The sequence below is a fragment of the Rhyacophila brunnea genome, unplaced genomic scaffold (assembly GCF_057557595.1).
Source record: "Rhyacophila brunnea isolate RB1 unplaced genomic scaffold, BYU_Rbru_1.0 scaffold_4, whole genome shotgun sequence".
Taxonomy (NCBI): Eukaryota; Metazoa; Arthropoda; class Insecta; order Trichoptera; family Rhyacophilidae; genus Rhyacophila; species Rhyacophila brunnea.
Genome location: NW_028233068.1, coordinates 53081602 through 53104997, shown reverse-complemented (window position 1 = coordinate 53104997; position 23396 = coordinate 53081602). Strand labels below are relative to the sequence as shown.

The 23396-nt window shown below is 31.8% G+C and overlaps 1 protein-coding gene across 9 annotated transcripts in view; it reads left to right on the top strand.

Moving 5' to 3' along the window:
* The window catches only part of LOC147067517 (uncharacterized), a 124953-nt gene extending 103920 nt beyond the window's left edge, over nucleotides 1-21033 (top strand). For 4 of the 9 annotated variants that reach the window (XM_085954553.1, XM_085954548.1, XM_085954550.1 and 1 more), the window contains 5 exons: nucleotides 409-611; nucleotides 5647-5877; nucleotides 16093-16296; nucleotides 16848-16982; nucleotides 19932-20543. In XM_085954553.1, the coding sequence (XP_085810679.1) occupies nucleotides 409-611; nucleotides 5647-5877; nucleotides 16093-16296; nucleotides 16848-16982; nucleotides 19932-20404 (1246 nt within the window). In that variant the 3' untranslated portion in view covers nucleotides 20405-20543. Of the gene's footprint in view, nucleotides 1-408; nucleotides 612-5646; nucleotides 5878-16092; nucleotides 16297-16847; nucleotides 16983-19931 lie in introns of all 9 variants that reach the window. The other 5 variants (XM_085954547.1, XM_085954551.1, XM_085954545.1 and 2 more) reach the window with 3 other exon arrangements.
* The last annotated feature ends 2363 nt before the right edge of the window (nucleotides 21034-23396 follow it).

The following is a 23396-nucleotide window of genomic DNA, read 5'->3' as shown; positions in this document are numbered from 1 at the left end:
AAAAGATTGTCATATTATGACATAAGTACCTAGTAAATTAAAATCATTCTAAAGACATACATACCTAGAGAATGCATTAATTATCAATATTTTAAAACATGCAGATTCATGATGAGATTTTTGTGTAATGAGACGTAAAATATATGATCAATTACGAGACCAAATTTTTTTCGAAACCTGAGTTAATTGTAACATTCTTTTGTGTCTCATATTATGTCGTATTCCTGCATGAAATCATGCTGTCGGTGAGATTTTTATTTTACGAGACAAAACTGTCTCATTGTGGATTTGTACCCTAATGTATGGGATGAATAAAATAGATTCTCTCAGGGAATGAAATAGATTTTATTGTCATATTTAATGATATTGTGATTGATCAGTTGGACTAACGCTTTGCTGCATTTCCAGGGCCATTAGCAAGGAAGAGAAAGACAAAGAGAATGAAAACAAAAATAGGACATCGCCCAAGAAGCCCAAGTCATTCCGGTCGGCTCCGCACCAGTCCATCCACGCCAAGCTCCAGGAGTCTCGCCAGCAGGAAACTCCCGCTCAGAGGAATCAGCGGAAGAAGCTTCAAGGACACAGTTTCGACAACAACTCCGTGTCCGAAGGTCAGTTCCAATCGATGCCTCCTTAATACAGCTTAAGTCTTTGTCTGTTGCCAGTTATGTTGCTAATAATATGTCGAATTGTTGAGTGAATCACTTTAAGTAACATTGTAATCTTTTCAATATTGTATTGGGCGTCCTCCTGTCCTTATAACAAAACACTATTGTGAATGTCTTCTTCACGGTGCCTAGAGATTATATTATTATTTATAGGTAATGAGTTATGTTTATATAAGTATACAACGTAGTTTTCAACCATAGAAACTTTTTATTCAAAGTTATTGAATATTCTTAATTCAAAAATATTGTTCAAATTTTGATACATTTTTATTCCTCGGATTTCTAACTTATGTCATGTATTAAAGGTCTCAATTTCACCTTAAAGTTCATTATGGTATTACTTAACAATGTATGACCGACCTTGGGACAATTTTATTAAAGTTAGGTAATAATTATTACCTTTTAGGGGGGTACCTCTCATTTGTCATTCATTGTGTTCGCGATAACAATCATGTGTCTTCCAGGTATAATTACAACAAACTGATACCTATTAGCCACCTTAATTTTTATGGAATCTATAAATGTAACTTTTTTACACTTATTTTGACTAACAAAAATTATAATTCATAATTTTTTCCAATAGACAGCTGTTTTCAGTTTTGGAAATATTTTTATAGCAAAAATGTATTAGAACTTAAAGTTTTGCTATACGGATGCTACGAATAAAGTAATATAACAAATACATAGTGTGTATAATGTATAACCATTATAAAAATGCATTTTATCAATTTTAGATAAAGATATTTAAGCCAATTGACGGTTTGAATGAGTTTTTTCTCATAAATTATTTTATATTATATTTTTATTTTATATTATATTTTCACAAGATTTAAGAATGTAGCATTCATTTATTCAACATACATAACCGTTACAATTAGATAAGACAAGTATAGTTTAGTGGTCAGGCAAATCCTGAAGGGGGCGCATCTTTTTCAAAAAGATTTCTTCTAGTGGTTATATAATATCTAGTAAGGAATAAGTATTTTTAGATTATATAGGTATGTAGTGGTTATTGATAAAACATATTTTACTCATTTGAATACGTGTATTAATTAAGGCGCTAAGTACCAAAAAAATAAAAACTGACATTTTTATAGAAAGATGTTCTACATACCAACGCCAATAACTTCAACTATAGTCTAAGTGCCTCAAGCAAGTCAAAAAAATACAGCAAAATAATTAAACCTATCGAAGTTGTAAGTCCGTTGGCGTGTTTTATTTATTATGGTGTAAGTAGCACTGCAATGGTCAACGGCATTCAATATAAAATAGCTGACGATGGTGTGTTGACACTTGTGAGTTCTTTATACCTAAAATTATAGAAGCTGCCGTGATTGTTTCACACTGTAAAACTACATTTTTCAAAAGGTCTGCTTCATGAAATTTTACTGCAATGACTCGGTATTTTGTAACTGCAGGCAATACTACTTTTTGGTACTTAGAGCCTTATTTAATACACGTATTCATTTATCATTCATATCATCCATACATAATTAACTCTTAGACTACCATTAAATTCTAAAAAAAATTTAGGTCAAATTCAAAACCAACTGTTACTGCCTACTGTGTATTTGAAAAAGTTACATGAACTATAAATTGTGAATGGATAAATAAGTGTGAAAGAGTGCCATCTATATAATTTAACAATTAAGTGAAAAATACAACTTAGTCAATCTTGCTTGAAATATACCTACACATTTTCCACGAGACAGCGAAAGGAGAAAATGAACTTGGAGGATACAATGAATAACTTATTCCGATTGATATTACTCTATCTCATTCTACAGTTACTGATTACTATACAAATCATTCTTTATTATTTTAAAATATATTTTGAATTGCAATGTGAATTTATGGAATAATATGTATTGCTTATTGCAGTGTTGTGAATGTATTAGGCGTAGAATTGGGTGAATAGAGACTCTCTATAATTAATTATCAACAAGCTTTTTATGTAGCAACAAAGACGCTCTTAAATTTTCTAGGGTCGTTAAACAGGATTTTTATTAGGTACCTATATCAAATTTTATTAGATTGGTAAGTTCAACTTCAATAGATAGATATCATATTCATTTTTATGCATGTTGACAAATCCTGAATACAATAAAAATACTTTTTTATTTTTTATACTTATTGAATTTTACAAAACTGACAAAACAAATGATGGATCTTTGAATTATTTACAAACATTACTATTCACCCTTTTATACGATGTTTTGTACATTTCACAGTATGATCCACTAAATATATTATATAGGTAATGCGTCAATTACATTGAGCTACTAAACGAGCTGTTTGTTGGCGAACTTAAAAGCGGGCGATTCAGCTACTGCGATTGTGATGATGACACACAAAACTTTCCATTCGCTGAGAAGCCAACAAGCTAGTGACTATTTTGACAGAACGTAGTTCATTTTTTACCGGGAGGTCGCTACTACGCTCTACTGCGCAGATTCAGTAGGCCCACATGCCGGCGTGTAGCGTGTAAAGTTGACCAGCTTTCAACTTTCCTCGGTAGATTGTTTACAATATGCTTATTAGCTTGTTCGATGGTGACTTTACAGGCAGATTGTAAATTCGCCAACAAGCAGCTCGTAAAGTAGCTCAATGTCATTGACGCTTTATATCAATTTCTACAAATACACATAATCTTCTAACAATTTCACTATTTACACCTTTACTATCCGTGTTTATTTATATTACAGGCATGCTTTCAACATGATTGTCCTAAATGTTATATGTATATTTTTATGAAACCGTTTGATTTTTTTGAAAACAGTGCTTCTAATATTTTCTTATAAATATTATGTAAATGTAACTAAAAATAAATATTTTGAGCATTAAACGTCAATAGTCATAAATCACATTTTGCAATTATGTCATTTTTGAGATAAATATATCAAGTGATTCTAAAAGCATTAATCTATATATAAAGAAAAATAGTTGGCTATCAAAAGTCACTTTAAACTGTGTGAAAATCCATAATATAATGAATATACATAACTTGAGAACACCTCACCCACTGCAAAAAATCATATTTGAAAAAAATACGAACCTCGACGGGATGTTCAATATATGGAATGTTACATTCTCAAAATCTTGTGAATTATTCGTTGAATAAAAGAAATAGTTTATGTAAAAATCGTTTACAAAGTTTACTCTTGGTGTCATAACTCACATTTTTCAGAGTTCTGTCATCAAGGCCATTCTAACCAATCAGGGAGCTCTATTTCTAATATTGTGCTGTGTCTCTGCAGCCTTAGGAGTATTATATATATTTTTTTAAAATAATGTAAGTCGACTCACTGACTCATTAATATTCAAGGGAGTTCAATACTTTTCTTCAAATTACAAAAATTGTGGTGGTTTTTTGCGATTATCTCAAAACTCGATTTTTTGAATAAGTATGGGAGTTATGACTCTAGGCAACTCAAATATGAAGTACTGTTTTCAAAACTAGTTTCCTAGAACTGTTTTGTGATCTTCTCTAGACACTTCCTACTGTCTTATAATTACTCTGTTTCATTTAAGTTTTTAATATCTTGTTTGTTAAGTTTTCCACAGACAATAAATTAAAGTTTGACAAGCTGCATGGAAAATTCTAGTTTATGTGTTTGTGTTACTATGGTCATACAGCTTTATGCCTCTGTGCCTGTGTAAGTACATGTACCAAATATGTTTTTATTATAATATACTTATTGTCTTTTGTAACAAATTTAATTCACAATAATACATATCACAGGAGTGATTTTCAAAAATGGTCAACTGCTAATTTAAAATAAGAACAGAATAATAATTATTGTGTAGTACGCATTTAAAAATTATAGATATTGTGTTTTTTTTCCGACCATGTCCGATCCTGATAGGATCATATGGGCCTCCACAGAGTGGAAGTTTGTATTGACAGATTTTGTTTTTTTATGAGAAATGGATGTCAGCCACTTGCTCAACCTATTAGGTCCATACTCTGACACACACACAAAATATATGGCGTTTTTAAGTGGTCATTTGTACTTAAAAATCAGCCAATGCCACACACAGCCTATTTAAAAGGTATTTATTTCTAGAATACGGCAGATTATGATAAATTTATAAGTTTCAAACGACTATATATAATATCATAATATATCAGTTTGTGAGGGGAGGCATGAGTATTGGCCTAATAAAATATTCTCAAATTGTATTAAAATATATTTCAGTTCAACAGAGCTATTCTAACAGCTGTGTTCACTGTTATACCTTATACGGATGCAAAATATTTATATAGGAGCCCATGATGCGAGCGGCTTATGCGTCTGCTTATAATGTTGTGGATCCCAAGTTCGAATTCTGGGTCTAGAAAATACGCATATTGTTTTTCAATTTGTTTTTGGAGTCAGAGTATTGACCTAATAGTTTGAGCAAGTGGCTAAAATCCATTTCTCGTAAAAATAAAAATCTATTAATGCAAACCTCCATAATAGCGGAGGTCCATATGATCCTATTAGGATCGAACATGATTAAAAGAAGAAAGAAAGTCATCCTGATTTAAAATTAGATTTAACCATTTTTTGAATTCTCTCTCTTAATACTTTGTAACAATAAAATAATGCTTTTTAACAATAGTTATTATAAGTAGACCACCCTCCACGTAACCTTGCAATTTGGAATAGATTTTTTGAATTATTTGATAAAATCAGCCAATCAGACGCCTGGCATTTACTAATACGTTTGTAATACGCAGTGTGTATTACACACAAATCTTGTCACTGTGTACAATTACAAATACAAAGTTACGTGGAGGATACTATACTTAGTTAATGAAATAATACTATGAAGTAGCAACATTTTAACATCATTTATAATGCGCTGACAAAATATTTAATTATTTAAAAATAAGATACCAACTCAATTCATGAATCATTACTTTTTTACATGAACATTTTGTACACATTTAGCAGAGCGGAGAAATTAATTCCGTCATCCATTTACGTTTCAGGTAAAGGTAGCGCGAGCGCTGGCCGCTCTAGCGCCCGAACGAGTCCACGAAAGCAATTGAATCTTGTTATAGGTGGTCGCGGTTCTTCGGTGGAACCCGCCAGCGGAGATTTTGGCCCCCGGACCGAATACCGGTCGCCCAAGCGCCGCCCCAGATCCGCCGACCCCAAGCCACACCAGCCAATGGGAAATGGCCCTCTCGAGGACAAACGGAGGCCCAGCAAGCCTAGCGGTCAGTCAAACGAATCAAATATCAATCCATTACATATTCAATTCAATGATTTGAAAAGATATCACAGTCACAGGCCTTTTCTGTGATATCGTTATTTAATCTAATTTTAATTTCTCATATCTAGGTTTATCATGAAACATAATAAAATTATTAATTATGGGATTGTACTATCAACAATTTACATGCAGTACCCACAAATTAACCCCATGTAACCTAATGTGACAAATGACAATATAATTCAATGAATGTATTGAGTTACGTTACGTTATATCAGGTTATAATGACATTATTAATCAACTGCATAGTTACATATTGCTAGATTATCAATTAATATAATATAAGAACTAATTCATATATTTAATGATTAAACGAAGGTAAGTATATTGTAATATATTTGTTGATCGTAAGACATAAGTTATTCATATTATATTGAATTTAAAAAATATGAAAGAATGTTATTGTTGACAATTTTTCAATCCCAGAATCTCTTTCATATCTTACTCGTTTATTTAATATTATTATGTGTCTACTTTTGAGATAGATAGGTATTCATGTAAGCATGTAAATATTTAATATTCACAATATCATCATTACCTTAGGCCCCCTTACGCCGCGAAAGTCCTCGGCCATGCAGCGCGCCATCAAAAACAAACATGTAGCCGATGCAGCACGTCCTCGCTGGCTGTAAAGTCCCATTCTTCAAAAAAATATTCAATAATATACTTAAGATAACCTTATGAGAAATCTAAATCAACAAGATATTGTATTTGCATAGCTTTGCTAGACATATTTTCTAAATATAAATCACTCAATGTCTGTCAATACAACAAAGCTTGTGATGGTGGCCTAAATAGCCAAACCGAATACAGTCATATGCAGATCTGCATTGTATGATATTCAGTAAACTGATCGCTATAATATAAATCCTTTAGCGTGAAAATAAAATGAGGTTATGTTATCGCCTGATATGTCAGTCCTCTTTTGTGTATGTTTAAATTAGGTGTTGTTGAAGAAGTGTTCGCTAGTATTAGAATGAATATCGTTAATGGATTAAAGATCACAAGGTAAACTACTGGTCTGTATTTTCAATATTAATAATGCTTATTTTTGTATTCGGGCTTCGGGCTTGCAAACCTAACACTAACCACTATTTTATAAATTATTAATACTCACTTCTAAGCAAATAAAACCTCTTCACAAGGTTTAAATTAAGTTTTTAGATATTTATTAATTGTGAGTAAAAATGTCATCTTATAATGTTGAGATGCTTGAAACAAGCTTTTGGGCAAATTTGTAGCGAAAAATTAAACTTTAATGTATTATACAAAATATATTATTGGCTTTATATATTATTATGAAAAAATGAATTGGCATATTTGGCAGCACTGGGGGTGTTGCGGGGAAATAAAAAGATATTCAAAATTCAAACAATATTTTATCATTTCATCAAACATTTATTTTCCTTCATCCTGTTGAGCAACGTGCAATCTCACAAAATGTGGCCAGATTTCTTGCGATTATTAGAGTATTACCAAAATATTACCTATAAATAGGCCTATAAAATTATCTTTGTATGGTACAACATGGTCGAAGTGTAATTATAAAATGAGTTGCCATCAATTTACCTATCATAATTAATTTACAAGTTTTTTTTTAAATCGAATTACGAATTGTACTATCTTAATTCGTAATTCATTATTTTTACGAATCAATTGACTTGATTTTGAATTAATGAGATTTCAGAATATCATAAAAACCACATGCTCTTAACTTTAGTAACAGAAATAATGAAAGAATGTTTATTATTTATTTCATTTTTGAGTTACGTTAATAAATTTGCGATATATTTTAGCTTGAACGTTTAACAATCATGTTATGTGCTAGTTTTGAGAATGACCTTATTCAATATACATGTAGGTACGTTTCGTATAATGTGTTTTTTTTTTGAAACATGAAAAACTTGATTGAATTGTAAATATAGGTTAGGGTTATGCTCGACACTAGTGGACACCGTGAGCGTTCAAGCAAGATTCAGTACCTATTAGGCAATATTCTAGAAACTCAGTATATATATAAGTAGGTAGGTATTTTTAAGGCGACACATTTTATGACTGTTTAACTACACTATACTATAACAATTAAAAATGTTTGTATCCCAACCATAATACTTTAAAATTATTTTTTAAATAAGACCCTCACAGCTAACATTTTTTAAGATTGCATCTTGTTTATAATCGCTTATGCTCATATTAATTCACAACGCATTTACTGTAGAACCTTGATTACCCAGATTTTCAATTATCCGGATTTCATTATGATCATCAGTTTCATAATATATGAATACGTGTATTAATTAAGGCGCTAAGTACCAAATTAATAAAAACTGACATTTTTATAGAAAAATATTCTACATACCAACGCCAATAACTTCAACCATAGTCTAAGTGCCTCAAGCAAGTCAAAAAAACACAGCAAAATAATTAAACTTGTCGACGTTGTAAGTCCGTTGGCGTGTTTTATTTATAATGGTGTAAGTAGTACTGCAGTGGTCAACGGCATTCAATATAAAATAGCTGACGATGGTGTGTTGACACTTGCGAGTTCTTAATACCTAAAATTATAGAATCTGCCGTGATTACTTCACACTGTAAAACTACATTTTTCAAAAGGTCTGCTTCATGAAATTTTACTGCAATGACTCGGTATTTTGTAACTACAGGCAATACTACCTTTTGGTACTTAGAGCCTTATTTAATACACGTATTCATATTATGAAAACATATTCATTCCAGAAGATTTCTTTTTTTGATTTCGTTTCTTCATTAATCCGGATCTTTCATTATCCAAACCACCTTCACCCCCGATTAGGTTGGATAATCAAGGTTCTACGGTATCTATTTACTTGTATCACATTTTATTTTAATAACCCCATTATCATTACGATCCCAAATTACAACTCAAAATGACTTCATAGAATTTTATACGGATTTTAAGAAATATTTAAAAATAATCATAACCAAAGAAAGTTTAAAATCATAAACATTTTATAACTTAACCATTCGTAAAGCATTTCATTAAAATATTCTTAGTTGTGTCTGTTTACATACCTAATTAGATTTTTTTAATGTGTGCACAAATTATTTTAGAATTAATATATCATTTTGATATTGATTGATATGATAGAATATAGTATAATCATTTCATTTGATTCCATTTCATTCATAATTTTTTTGAGCCACAAAATTCGAATTTTAGTGTCTGTCATCTTGAGTGGAAATATTTCTTAAAACCTTTGTCCCCCTCGTTGCCTGTAGACGTCTATGATACTCTTCTCTTTATAACTTTCCTAGCTTTTGCTGTTTCTATTAGTGAAAACTCGTTGACACACTACTTACAATACCAAAAAATATAATATAGTAGACTTTCACTATATTCAATCGATGGATAATCAGTTGGAAGATATCGCAAGGAAAGGAGTTAGTTTTCTGGTATTGAATTAATATAAATTATCAAATATGTGCAATTTCCACCCATTTTACCATTGTATAAACCATAAACCAAACAGAAGATGAAAAATTTAATTATAATATTCTCAAGTTTACAGTGCCAACTTTTGGGATAAAATTTTAACAACCGTTCCATTTTCAAAATTGTCAAATTAATATCCTTATATGTATCGCTAATGAGTGTTTAAAATATATTTCAAAAGTTGAAGACACTGTACACTTATAACGTAATATTATTATTTTTTTGTTTATATGTGAATGGATTTACTGCTGACTACGTATTATCGCGGCCATAACAAAAAAATCCACGTTTAAACACGTATTATTGAGTAAATTGCAAGATTGCATGAATGAATCAAAAAAGTTCAGAAGCTTCAGAATTTTCATGCGACAATTGGACCGTGCAATATTTGCGTCTGCTCAGTAGAACGATATTAGCGTACCTGCCGGTCAAAGAATGAACTACACCAAGAAAAAACTCCGCTAATTTTCACGACCTATCAAATAGTACCAAACAATGATAACCGTGTCTCGCTTACTCTTGAAGAATGAGATTGGCGAGACAGTCAGCACTATAACGTGTAAACAGTTATTATCGCGATAGTTTAAAATACACACTATTGCTGAAAGTAAATTCGTGCTAGATCATAATAGCGCCTTTACATATGGCGCTAATTGATAGGACGTGACAATCGGTAGACGTCGAAATGAATCTTCGCAGTGTTTTTCTTTTTTTTCCAGGCAGATTCGCCACTGCCATTTTACTGCGCACGCGCAGATATCGCACAGTCCAATTGTCGCGTAAAAATTCAGAAGCTTCTGAACCTTCTTGATTCATGTATGCAATCTTGCAACTTGCACGATAATTACGTGTTTACATGTGCATATTTTTGATAATACGGTTGCAATGACCTACTGTCAGCAATAAACCATGTACGTGTAAACAAGGTATAACATTCCATCCTACATACTGTATGGTTTATACTAATATAATTAAGTCAATTGTGACATATCAAATAGATTGAATACTGTAATTGTTGAGTGAGTAATACGACCTTTTTGTGTTAGAACACTAATTGATAGTGACTTCAGAACATTTTTAACATGTTTGAATTGATAATTACAGAAATATTAATATTCTCTATTTTGGCAGCATTGACTTCTAAGTTTGTAAATAAAACGAAAATGGCGGCTTGCTATCGAGCTTTTACTTGGGTTACTTATTTGCATAATATGGGTATGTGCGATTTTACAAGGTTCTTTATCTAAATCAGTCACCACAGGCTATACCTAGTCCTGGGTCTTTTTTCATGCAGCAGCAATATGTTTGTAAGAAATTTATCTTATTGTAATCCTCACAGATGCATCTCAAGCAAAACCGTCGGTGGTCGATCATTGTATGTCAACGAGTTTACTAAGATGTTTAATTTTACTTTTGGTCTCTCTCCTATCTCGCTTGTATATTATTATATCATTTGCCATCTTCCACACTTTGGTCTGTTCCAAAAGCAGGGCTGGCGCTCAACACTAACGTTAAGTTCTCGCCCACTGAAGCGACACAGTACACGTCCTCTTCTTCTACGACAAGAAGGTCGTTTCATTCCGCTTTGTCTGCATCGCCCAAAAGGAAACACGTTAAACCAAAAGTCGGCATCACAATAGGTTCGTAGCATTGTCGCCAACTATGGCCTACACAATATATGAGACAACAGAATGAGGAATGACGGGTAAAAGTTTGGGCATGTTGAGATACTTTTGACTGCTATGAGGTATTTTTAAGATGGAGTAAAAAGAGAAATTTTAGAAGTTGAAAAATGATTTATTGTTCAAAAGATGTCCATAGTGTAACTCTTCGATTTATTTAGAAACAAGTGATTAAAACCACTTAATGTGTGCAATATTATTATATAATGTCAATGAGCTCATATGCCCATGTTATAATAACAATCAATAAATGGAATGAATGAATAAGCAGTACTTTGATCCTGTTCATAATAATATCAATGACGTACAGGCAGAAATGAATAGGTATCTAAAATCATGAATGACTTTAATCTGATCAAGCTGTTCTAAGCGGTCGCCTTAAATGTGAGAAGGATGCCATTATATGTGTGAATGGTGCAAATGCATTGATGTATAAAATGAAACTATGAAAGAGTATAGAAAGTGTAATAGTGAAAGTAGCAATGGCATGTAGTTTCATGAATGTCAAAATTAGATGCCTATGTTGACAATTACATGAAAATTAAAGTAGTTTCCGCAATTATTTCATTGCAGAATAAATACCACCACATAATATTGCTCAAATCGCTCTAGTGTTTGATAATATAAAACTAACAAATCCTTTTATTCATCAAAATAGATATACCTAATCATTATGAGCTTTAAATAAATAAATACTGTAAAATTTGAGTAGAAAATTGATGAGCTTTTTATTGCTAGGCAATATCCTATAATATACTAGGTTTGTATTTGATAATTATTTATATACCCTATATATTTTAATGTCTGTTTATTTCCATTCTTTTTTGCCAACAGAAGATAGTATGTATTGAATTTTTAAATTAAAAAAACATTAAATTAATTGCAAGTGTTCAAAATTTACCAACAATTATGAAAATAACAACTCACTGTGTGACAGTTGAATATTAGCACATTAATCAGCACAAAACACATTGAAATTTCACAAAATTTAAACAAAACAATAAATTATCGCAACTCGATAAGTTAGCTAACACAAAATGTATATTGAGTACCCTATCTATCCTGTTACATAATCATTGACATTGACTGCATTTTAAGATTCGTAACTTATCGCATGTTTCCGTAAGTTAATTAAATGAAAAAAATTGCTAATAGTTTCTTAGGATGGCTCTAGACAATACAATACGTCAATTACTACAAATATTGTAGAATATCACAGGACACGCTGTCTATCCATGAATCCATTTCCACATTAATAACTGACGAGCTGTATAACTGTTATTCAAAGCATTATCCCGAGCTAGTTTTACAGAGTTCATACAATCACCTAAGCCTTGTAATATCTTTTTTTCCATGCAAGATATTAAAAAAATATATTGATTAACAATTGAATACATATTAAGATTTATCCTCAAAATGCGATAAGATTCTGATCTATTCCTGCAGCTGAGAGTTGAGCACATACATACTTAGTGTGTTTAGCACATCATTACAATACTTTAACTCTTAGAAAAAGACTTGCAATAGATTCAAATCATATATGTAGTGAATATGTAGATAGCATCATGAGTTATTAATTATTATATTATTCTGTCATCGATAAGAATTGTTGTGTTAAGTTAAGAACAAAGAATATAAACATGGAATATGAGAATATGAATAATCATATTTTCAGACATTTTTTTAAATTAAGAGCCTCATTCAATGTAAATATTTTTATAAAGCAGAATAAAACAAAGTTTCTGACAATTATTGTGTCAGGAATATTATTAATTAAATTAAGCATACTTTCTGGTGATGAGAAAAACCTCCTTTGAACATTCTAACCGTGACATAAAACTTTTTTGTTAATTATACAGTTTAATCTTAATCAAATAAAAAAGTTTATTTCTCATCATAATGAATATCTGCCACATAGACTTCAGTTCAATGCATAAATCTTACAGTTTATATTCTTTGTAAAACAATCACATCTAGAATATTACCCATGGGAGAGGATCATGATGTCTTCTAACAGTTGCTCGCAACCAAACAAGGTAAGTTTACACGTTTCGCTTGGTTTCTGACTCACTGCATAATAAATTTACTAACAAATCACAGTTATTTCTACTTCTTGGGCAAAAATCTTTTTATACATAACTAGATATCAAAACATTTGAATCATTTGAGAAGTTGTCCAGAAAATCATGTAACTATTTGAATTTCTTTTGCGAAGAACTCAAAGTGTTTCAATTAAATTTCAGTAAATTTTACATCATTTCAACCTAAAATTTCAATATAACAAATATGTATTAAGAATAAGAAGTTTCCATAATGATACTTATTATTTTTCATAAAATATGGTGCCATATAGAATATAGATGACAATTTTTAGTTCAAACAGACACTCCTTTAAAATTCAACAACACCAAGGTTCTAATATCTCTGATTGTTGTTGTTGATTTCTAAATGGCAGCATGGTTATCCGGACAACAATTTCAGGGTAGGCATATCCCACGACTGCAGTCAACAAAGTCATCCACCATCAGATAAGTCGGTTCAAAGATTTAATTTACTCTGTGTGTTATTAATATCAGAATATTATAAAGGTAAGGAAAGTATTATTATGCTAATATGTACATGTTTCAGGGATAATTTTATTGTGGTCACAAAAGTAGTTTCCTACCGATTATTTATTTTCATGTGTGGGCCACAAGTTTGCTATTTTTTTAAGTAAGCAGAATGAGCCCATGTATCAATGGTACAGACATTGACGGACAAACACTTTCAACGTTATAAACATTTACAACCAAATTATCGTATAGGATAAGCTTTTAGCTAAATTAGTATATATTTAACACATACACAATTTTTGACAAATCAAAGCAATCGGGGCCATTCGTTGGTGGGCCTATTGGTATTAGGCAGTATGCAGCCAAGAGGTATCGGCTTATTAGTACTGATGGGTTTTCAGCCGATAAGATTTTATATTGCCGAAGCGCAGGTGAGCCCAAATTCAACATCGTCTCTGTATGATTTTTTCATGTAAAGATGTCTCTACAAAATTTCTAACCACATTGAGTGAAACTCATCACTGAAACACTTAAGTTTGAGAAAATTATATCGATACACCAGTTCAATAGGGGAACAACTCAAAATTTAAAGGTTTTGAGTTAAGAATGCCATTTGATGTAGAAAGGTCTTCTTTTTATAATTCAGCAAAAAAAATAATTAAAAATTCCTTCAATGTGTCATAAAATCGAATAATCCTTTCTAAGATTAATCAGTAATTCCATTATGTAATCAAATTTATTTGTTAATTCGTTATTAAAATGTACAATTTCATTGTGCATTGATGAATTCCACTAAATCAAATACAAAAAAATATACACTTTTATCGAAATCAAGGCTTTAAAATTAAAATAAGAATTACTGCAAAAAATTCAAACGCCATTATCTCGGAACAAGGATTTATGAGTTGTTCCCCTATTGAACTGGTGTATTGATATATATATATATATATATATATATTGTGACTTCACCGGGAATAGAATTCAAAAGCCCCGGTGTGAGAAGCCAATGCTTTATACATTAAACTATGAAGGTCGCTGTTACGTAACAAATTATAAAACAACATTCTCAAAGAAAAGTAAATAGATTTTTTTTGGATTTTATAAAACCAAAAATGTAATATATGATATAAAAGTATGTGCAAAAAAAATACAAATATAAAAGTATCCCTCCCTTTATGAAAGGACACCAAGGTTAACTAACATTAAAGTGGAAGAAACATCATCGATGTTCAAAAGTATACAGAAGTATGTGGGTAGATTTTTAGGTTTAATTTTATGAAGAAACATGCAAAATACAGGCATTCATGCTAAAAATTTTATTTTATTTTAACCAATCGAATTATAAAACTTTAATCGATCAATCGGTTTCAGAGTATTGTCTTGTGAATTAGGTTTATTCCTCAAACAGCTTTAAGTTATATAAATTATTACCTATAAAATATTTTAACATTCAAACATCAGTGTGTCAAAATTGTATTTTGCAACTTTGAAACATGGATGTTTCCAAAAAAGATGAAGAGATTCCAAAGTTTCATTACCTAAACAACTTTAAAATTCGAAACATAGACATCAGTGTTATAAAGTTATATTAAGTAATTTTGAAGCACTGATGTTTCGACACATTTAAAATATGATAATATTCCAAAATTCACATTCCTGATGTGATCAACAAGTGTCAGTCAAAATTGGTCTCGTAAAATCGATAATATACCATGTCAGCAGAACATAACAGATGTGTATACAGTCTAATTAACCATGGTTGGCCGACCCTAGGGAAATAAATATCAAGAGTTTCTTAATACTCAATAATTGTGATTGAACGAATTGTTGGCAACTGATCCTTCAGAAAATCTGAACATCTATCTAAAACATCATTGATGATGACGACGAAACATAGATTCTGGTTTACCTACTGCCCTGATTTTTGTGTGAGACATTTCTTCATGCATCTGATCAACGTTCTAGTTTATTAAATTATTATTCAGTAGTATCCAAAAAAAGTTTAAACAAAACTATAGATATCCAAATTATGTGGATAAAGTACCAACCGACAACAAGATTTGTTTTATTTTTTGTAATTGACAGAAATAATGTAATGAAACATAAACTAAGAAGATATAATTAATATTTTGAAAGTTTATCTCAAACCGAACTTATCACAAGTAATTTTTAATTGCTTCTATTTGTTGTCATTTGTTGTTTGCGATGATGAAGTGTACGGTGTTGATTTTATGATTCAAAACTGTTACAATAAGTACAAGTATATACCTAAACATATTTTTACCATTTGAATCGGTAGTGTTTAAATTTGTAAAGTGTATATGCGGACAAAATATTATCTAACTAAATAATGTACACATTTAGTATGATCTTAATGATTTAGTAATGAAAAGACAACTTAACGTTGTTGATAGAATTCATGATGCTCAATTCTGAATTAACTCCTTCTTCAGATGACGATGCAATACCGCTGCGTTCCGGCTCGGCGTTCCGAGAGCACCGGCTGCTGGATGACACGCCCGTTGTGAAATCTCCACCGGAACCGACGAGAGTCAAGTCACCGGAGCAGATGAACATGCGGTCGCCCGACCCCGTTAACTGGACCGTGCCGTTGGACACCGGCAAAACTTTCACTGTCACGCAGAATGTGAAAAGCGGTAAAAATATCACAACTACCGTCAAAATACAAAATACAATAGCACCGTTATTAAAGGCACTGTAATAGGGTTTTTAAATTTGCACGTTTTTATTGTCACAATTGGCCACCATCATACATTTTTTCGATCTTTATCAAAAACAGACAAAATGGTTTATGAAATCAAAGTAAGTCATCTCTCAAATTGAAGAAAAATCATACAATTTCTATTGCACAGATTAGAGTTAAATTTTAATAGGTATCACATTTTTAATTATTTAAAATTTTGCCTGTTTTTTTCTTTTCATAAATAGATACTATCATTTATTATGTATGCATTTATTTCTTTTGAAATATTTTGATATACTTGGTACAATAAAAAATATACATTACTTACATACATATTTTACAATCATCAATTCCGCTACAATAAAATAAAATTGAACCTAATGATTTTCAGTAAAGAAATCAAATTCAACAGTTTTCACAATTCATAATTTGTTTGTTGTAATGAAAATTAGAGTTTTTATAAATAAATCCATTATGAAATACCCGGTGATGGAAATATTCCAGATGATTTGATAAAGCGTCCGGGCTCCGACTTCAAGGGCGCGTGGGGCGGAGACGACCATTCGGCGTCCATGTCGGCCGCGCTCGAGCAGGGGGATTCGGTGTCGGTGTCAGCGGCGAAGGCCTCGCCCCACCAAGGTATGCCATCCGCTGACATGGCCACCGCATAGGCGCCGCGGCGTGGGCGCGCCTCGCCGGAGCGAAGCGGCCCGGGGGGCCTGGATTGTTGCAATGTGAAACAGAACCAAAAACGCAGCCGGGCGGCATTTGTTTCTTTCAATTATGCGGGGATTTTTTTCATGCTATCGTATGACACCCTCACCCCGTCTTGGCGCCACAAATATCAAACGCGGGGACTTTGATTTTGTTGATTTTTTTTCCTTTACCGTTCGTTATATTTTGTAATTTATAATAGTTTTCGTTTACTTTTTTTACCTTTTGTAAAGTTCACGGGCTAGTAGATGTGCTGTTTTAGTAATTGTTAAAAAATCATACCAATTTAGGAGGTATCGACCAAAACTAATTTTGTTCACGTAGATCGGAAACCGTTAACAATTTTTGTTAGATATTTATTTTTGATTATACGGCATCCTGCATCATATCACTCATATGATATAATTATAACTATTAAAATGAAATATACAAAATAAAAAATTCACTATGAAAGAGTGGACATATTCAGTTTTGATCGCCACCTCGTCATATACATATAAGTAGGTACTGCCATCATAAAATGAATTAAAACATATATACCAATATCCTAATAATAAACTAATATTATTAAAATAAAGCTCAACTGCTATCAAGTTGTTTGAACTCGTAATAAAAGATTTATTTCATTTTGGCAGTACAAATAGACCTGATAATTTTGCAGTTAATTGATTTTGCTTGTGGTGCCTTAGAGATTGCATAGTAAAACTTGCTTATTGTTGTGTTTCAAGAATGAGAAAAAAACCAGGATGCTTTTATAATATACTAGATAAACGCTATATATTTTGCTAGATAATCAAATTATTAAATTTTAAATAATAATTAACATTAGTAAAATATCTAGCATTGAATAAATCAATGATAAAATAAATGTGTTCTAAATACTCGTGGTAAAATAAAATTTAAGAAACGCACAATTTTATTTACACACTGCATGCAAAAAGGGCACATGATTTCATTATAAAACAAATATTTCAATATAGTACAGAAATATTTTATTGCCTCACAAATAATTATTTAACGACACCCCTTCTTCTTAAAATATCAGTGACATAAACAGGACTAAATCAATATTTTGTTTAATAACATTTAAATATTAATCAAATCAATTTGGGTTGTTTTAATTTGCCAATGTTTCAAAACATTGGGTAACCTTGTTGCACCTCTTTATCAAAATTTATTCAAGAACTTTATTGAAATCATGATAAAATTAAATTAAAGAATCATAAAAATATCAAGTAGATTTCTTACATACGTTCCCTGTTATAAAAATATTGCTTGACTCTGTTTTGTGACTGTAATCTATATAATAAATTATTGTTTTGCTCACTGTTTTTTTGAATGCCTGTTTGCAAATTATATCTCTACAAGATTTACAATATACTGACTATCTTCATTAAAAGTATTAACAAAGATTCATTCATTTCTGCGTGGTGACGTTTCAACACATCACCGAAAATTAATCCAAGTTATGATAAATTCTGATATATTTGATGTCCTCAAATATAACTTTGGGTCAAATGCTTAGTCGTTCTTATGTAAATAAGAGGTGATATGCGTTATGTAGCTGAAAATCGGTCGTATAAAAGCGGAATTTAGAAACAAAATAAATACATTTAGTTTATTTAGTTATTTCCAGCAAAGCAAAACTGTATCAAGAACTGATTATCTACGCAAACACGAAAGACATTACGCTGAGCACATGAACATCTCCACATGAATCCAGTCTATGTTACAATGAGCAATTAAACATGCCCGAATTAAATTAAAATCAAATTATGCCGAAGTTAATTGATAAATTGTAAAATAATTGGCACTTGTAGAAAAAATTGATAATGTAGCTTACATTCTTTTCTTTCTTTCTTTCGACCATGTCCGATCCTAATAGGATCATATTGGCCTCCGCAGAATAGTGGTTTGTATTAACAGATTTTGTTTTTTTACGAGAAATGGATGTCAGCCACTTGCTCAACCTATCAGGTCCATAGACAGACACAAATTGAAAAACAATATGTGTACTTGCCAGACTCAGGATTCGAACCTGGGACCCACGGCGTTATAGTCCAACGCTTAAGCCGCGCGGCTACCTACATTATTAAAACTATTGAAACCAGTTTTACATTTTTTTTCTACACATGACGTGTCAAATAAATTCTGTTTGACGTATGTGTAATGCAAGGGATTGTGTATCTGCACTGTATTCATTTAAACCACTGATAAAGGAACTATTAATATATTTAAAGTTTATTTTAAATTATTCAATTAATATTGTGCAGTTATCATACTTTAACCATAGTATGTCTAATATCATAGTATATTAAATAAGAATTAAAAAAATGGACTTTCCTTTACAAAAACCGATGTTGTCTTTTTATGAATCGTTTCAACTATCGTCAACTATTTGAATTCGTAATTAGTTAAATAAAAATTAAGTTGACAGTTCGCATTTGACCCTAAGAATTGAAATAATTTGTTTTTAATTTTATAAAGCTTATTTCTCCCCGAATGCCAAACTATGTAAAGACCTTGCGACATATTTATAAATTAATGAATCGTCAATCTAGTATGATTTATTGTGTCTAAGTCCCATCCGTAAACATGCAGCATTATCATGTTACAATTTTAAGAATCCCCTTAGTACAAAAGTCCCCCCCTCATACAGGGTGTTATTTTATAATTGTAAATTAATAATTCTATATAGCCCATCAAAGATAGCGCGCATGGACCGTCTATGTCTATCGTTTATTTGTTTATATATCCACCCTTTTTATAATTTGATCTAACATTACCGGTTTTTTTGTTTTGTTTCCGAATCGAGCCGCGAGTCGAATCCATTTACCGGTCAGTAAAGCTACATCGAACACGATACATTTTCAGAACTAGCACCTGTGCACCAGGGCCCGTCCAATTACCATCCGGCAAAGCAAGACGCCCCTAAATCGGTTGAGATATCGCAGAAGCCCTGCGTGACGAATCTAAAATACGCCAAAACGCCCACTAGCCCCCCTAACCTAACTCCGATCGACGAAATGAAAGTGCTGGACGTGTCGAAGCCCGCTGTGAACGGGGGGACCTCCTCGAGCTCCGAAACGCACCCCTCCCCCGTGACGGCGGAAGCCAGGGTGCCCGGAGACCCCTCCTTCGAGATGGCCGACCTGATTCACGGGGTCAAGTCCCCTGACAGTTTCAAGCCGCTGGAGGCCACACAAAAGAGCCACGGCGTGGACACGGCCGTAGTCGCGGCCTCGCCCGCCAATCCCGCGTCCGTCGCGGCCGACGTCTTAGAGAAGGCCCGAACAAGATTCGACAACTTCTGGGGTAAAAAGGAAGGGGGGAACGATAGCGTTTAGGACGGCGCATCTGTCACCGTTGCGCTTTCTTAGAGTCTTATTGTTTATTTTAAATTAATTACATGAATTAATAAAATTTATATATATACTGCGCATTTGCGGCTAACTTTAGCAAACAACTTCATCAAACTATAATAATTTTATTTTATACATGTTTCTATCACCAAAATCTGTAAAGTTTATCTCATATGATTATTACTTTAATTGTGTTGAAAGTTTATTTAAAATTTAGTTAATTTCACATACAACAAACAGTCAAGACAGTTCTCGTCAATTAATTCATAAAGAATTTTGATAGAAAACTAGCTAATAGACAAGATAGAAAAACACTAAAAAAATATATTCTTTTTTATTACATACATAACCTTATTATTTTATTACTTTGTCGTAGACATAACAAACTGTTGAAATTGATGAAGGAGTTTGCATAGAGTTAATCACAGGATGCTCAAATACATAACTAAATGATGCCTGTTAGATATTACGTAAGTTAGAGCAGATTTATTGAGGTAAATTTTTAATATTTATCTATAAATTATGTGTGGTTTGTGAATACACAACAACAATATCTGTATACGTGTTCCATAAATCTCTGTATTCGAGTTATTAAAAATCAATCTTATTTATTTAAAAAAAAAAATGTTTTAATGGCTTTTTGCAATTTATGTAAATAATACGAAGTGATGAAATGTTCAAACGCTTCAGAACGCTTTTACTTCTAAATCGAACACTTCCTGTTGTACATAATATTTTCAAAATTTTGAAACAAATATTCGAAATACATAAAAATGCCTTCCATGTTGAAAAAATAAATTGAATCTAAACTGAAATATGTGTCGCGCCTTTCCAAAGAATGATTATATTTAATTCAAAACAGTTGAAACATATTCTAAAATGCGGTGTTTATAACTAATCCAGACTGCAATGTCCACACGTTACAAATGAAATATAATCAATCTCTGCACTATCCTGTATCTATTTTGATGTTGCTTTAAATGTTATGTAATTGTATGCATCAAAAAATCATGTATACCTAAATAAATACAGTTTGAAGATGACGGAAATATATTTAGCTATTTATTATAACTTGCCGGGCTCAACAGAATTCTGCTTATAGATATAGATATAAATTCCAAGAGGTGCGTTAACATTTTAATACACGGAAGAAATTAACATTTATACTTTCTTTGCTAAGGTTATCAGCTTAAGTATCATTTATATATTGGTTTCTTTTAGTGAATTCAGACAAAACTAGATATTAATTTGTTATAAACAATGAGTTAGAAATCCCGCTTTTCTAGTCCTGTCTGGTCTTACGATGATGTCATTCGTGAACCTCAACAACTCAATGTACGACTTTATGTCAATGGCATAATTCAATTAATAAATTATTATTAGTGCTCGCTACCAATTGACTGTACAATTTCCCAGATCACATCATAATGAAAAAACAGCTTGACAACAGTCGTACACTTAGGTTTCACTAAGCGAACCATTGACTTACTATAGACACAGCATGTGAAACAAGGCCACATGCTCACAGACGTCTGGGTCCGCTCATACGCCTTTAATAAACATATAAATAAATTCAAATGAACGTGGTTGAAAAATTAGCCCTACTTACATTAAAATAAGGGTCATTATTGTATATCTGCGTCTTTACAATGCAGTTGTCATATTCCGATAACACCTGCAGCTGCCCGCATATTGTATTGTGCAATACATATTATTGGTATGTAGTTGTAGAGATTATTGCAAATTTGCGTTAATATCTTTTGACTCATATCCTGCTGATACTAATCCACTTGAATATTGAGATTTTGTAGGTGATAGAGTACCCTGGTATATGTTGATATCGGGAACCTTATCGCTGTCTCATTTCCTCTAAAAGCAGGACGGAATTTTCAAGCTCTTTGGTTATAACACAGCATAGGAACCAAACAATTAATTATTAAACATTTAAATGTTAGTCAAATCTATATTTAATTTAAATAATTACATACTTTGATAGATATTTGTAATAGATTAATGGAACATGGATATCAAATGATGTGTAATTATGACAATGGAGAATGACACCGATTCACAATGGTTTTGATATCTCAATATAATATATAGGTTGAGAGCTGAAATGATCACTAGCTCAGTATTTTAAAGCTTTCACTCTATAAAAAAGTAAGCTAAGTCGTTTTTTTTTCGAAAGAAGAAAAAAAAAATGCTTCTGCCACTCACCACCCACTTTTGTATGGTCTCTGTCGACGGTGTTATCTTTTTGGAATTGAAAATGATTCATATCGTTTGACGTTTTGTTGAATCGAGTGTCCACAAAATGGAGTAAGAATAAGTATGAAATGTTACATAAAGTGCCGCAGGTGTTCGCCGATAAAAATGATAACTGAACTATGAATGTCACGATGGCATGTCAACTCAATTTAGATAATAAGCTAATTTTAAAACCAATACCGACTTCATTCCGATCAAAATATAATGTTTCAAAACAATGAGTTTTTTACTCTGTCAAAACTTCAATGAGCCAAACTGGATAAAAAAAAAAATTAACGCTCAAATGCAACCAGCACAGCAAACATCAACAATCTCGATTACATTTTTAAACGCATGTTCCATTGCACACGGCGTTACGGTGTCCTCATGTTGCATGTTATTAAAGCCTTGGGACAGACATAATATACCGGGAATAGGATAACAGAACATCTGACACTCAAAATCAGTAACAAAAATACATTTCATTTGTCCCGATATTACATTACGATGTTTGGCTCTTTGTATTTGATATTCCCTAAATTTAAAGAGAAAAAAGCCATGTTACAATGTATAATTTCAATTTTATAAAATCGCTTTAACATGAAAGATAAAGAAATGGTAAAATTATGGTTCATTTATCAATTTTTTGATTGAACAAGAGACATTTTTTGTATAGGGGTGGTTCAATATTAGTGTTTTGCATGACACTGCACCATTCCTAGCCAAAAGT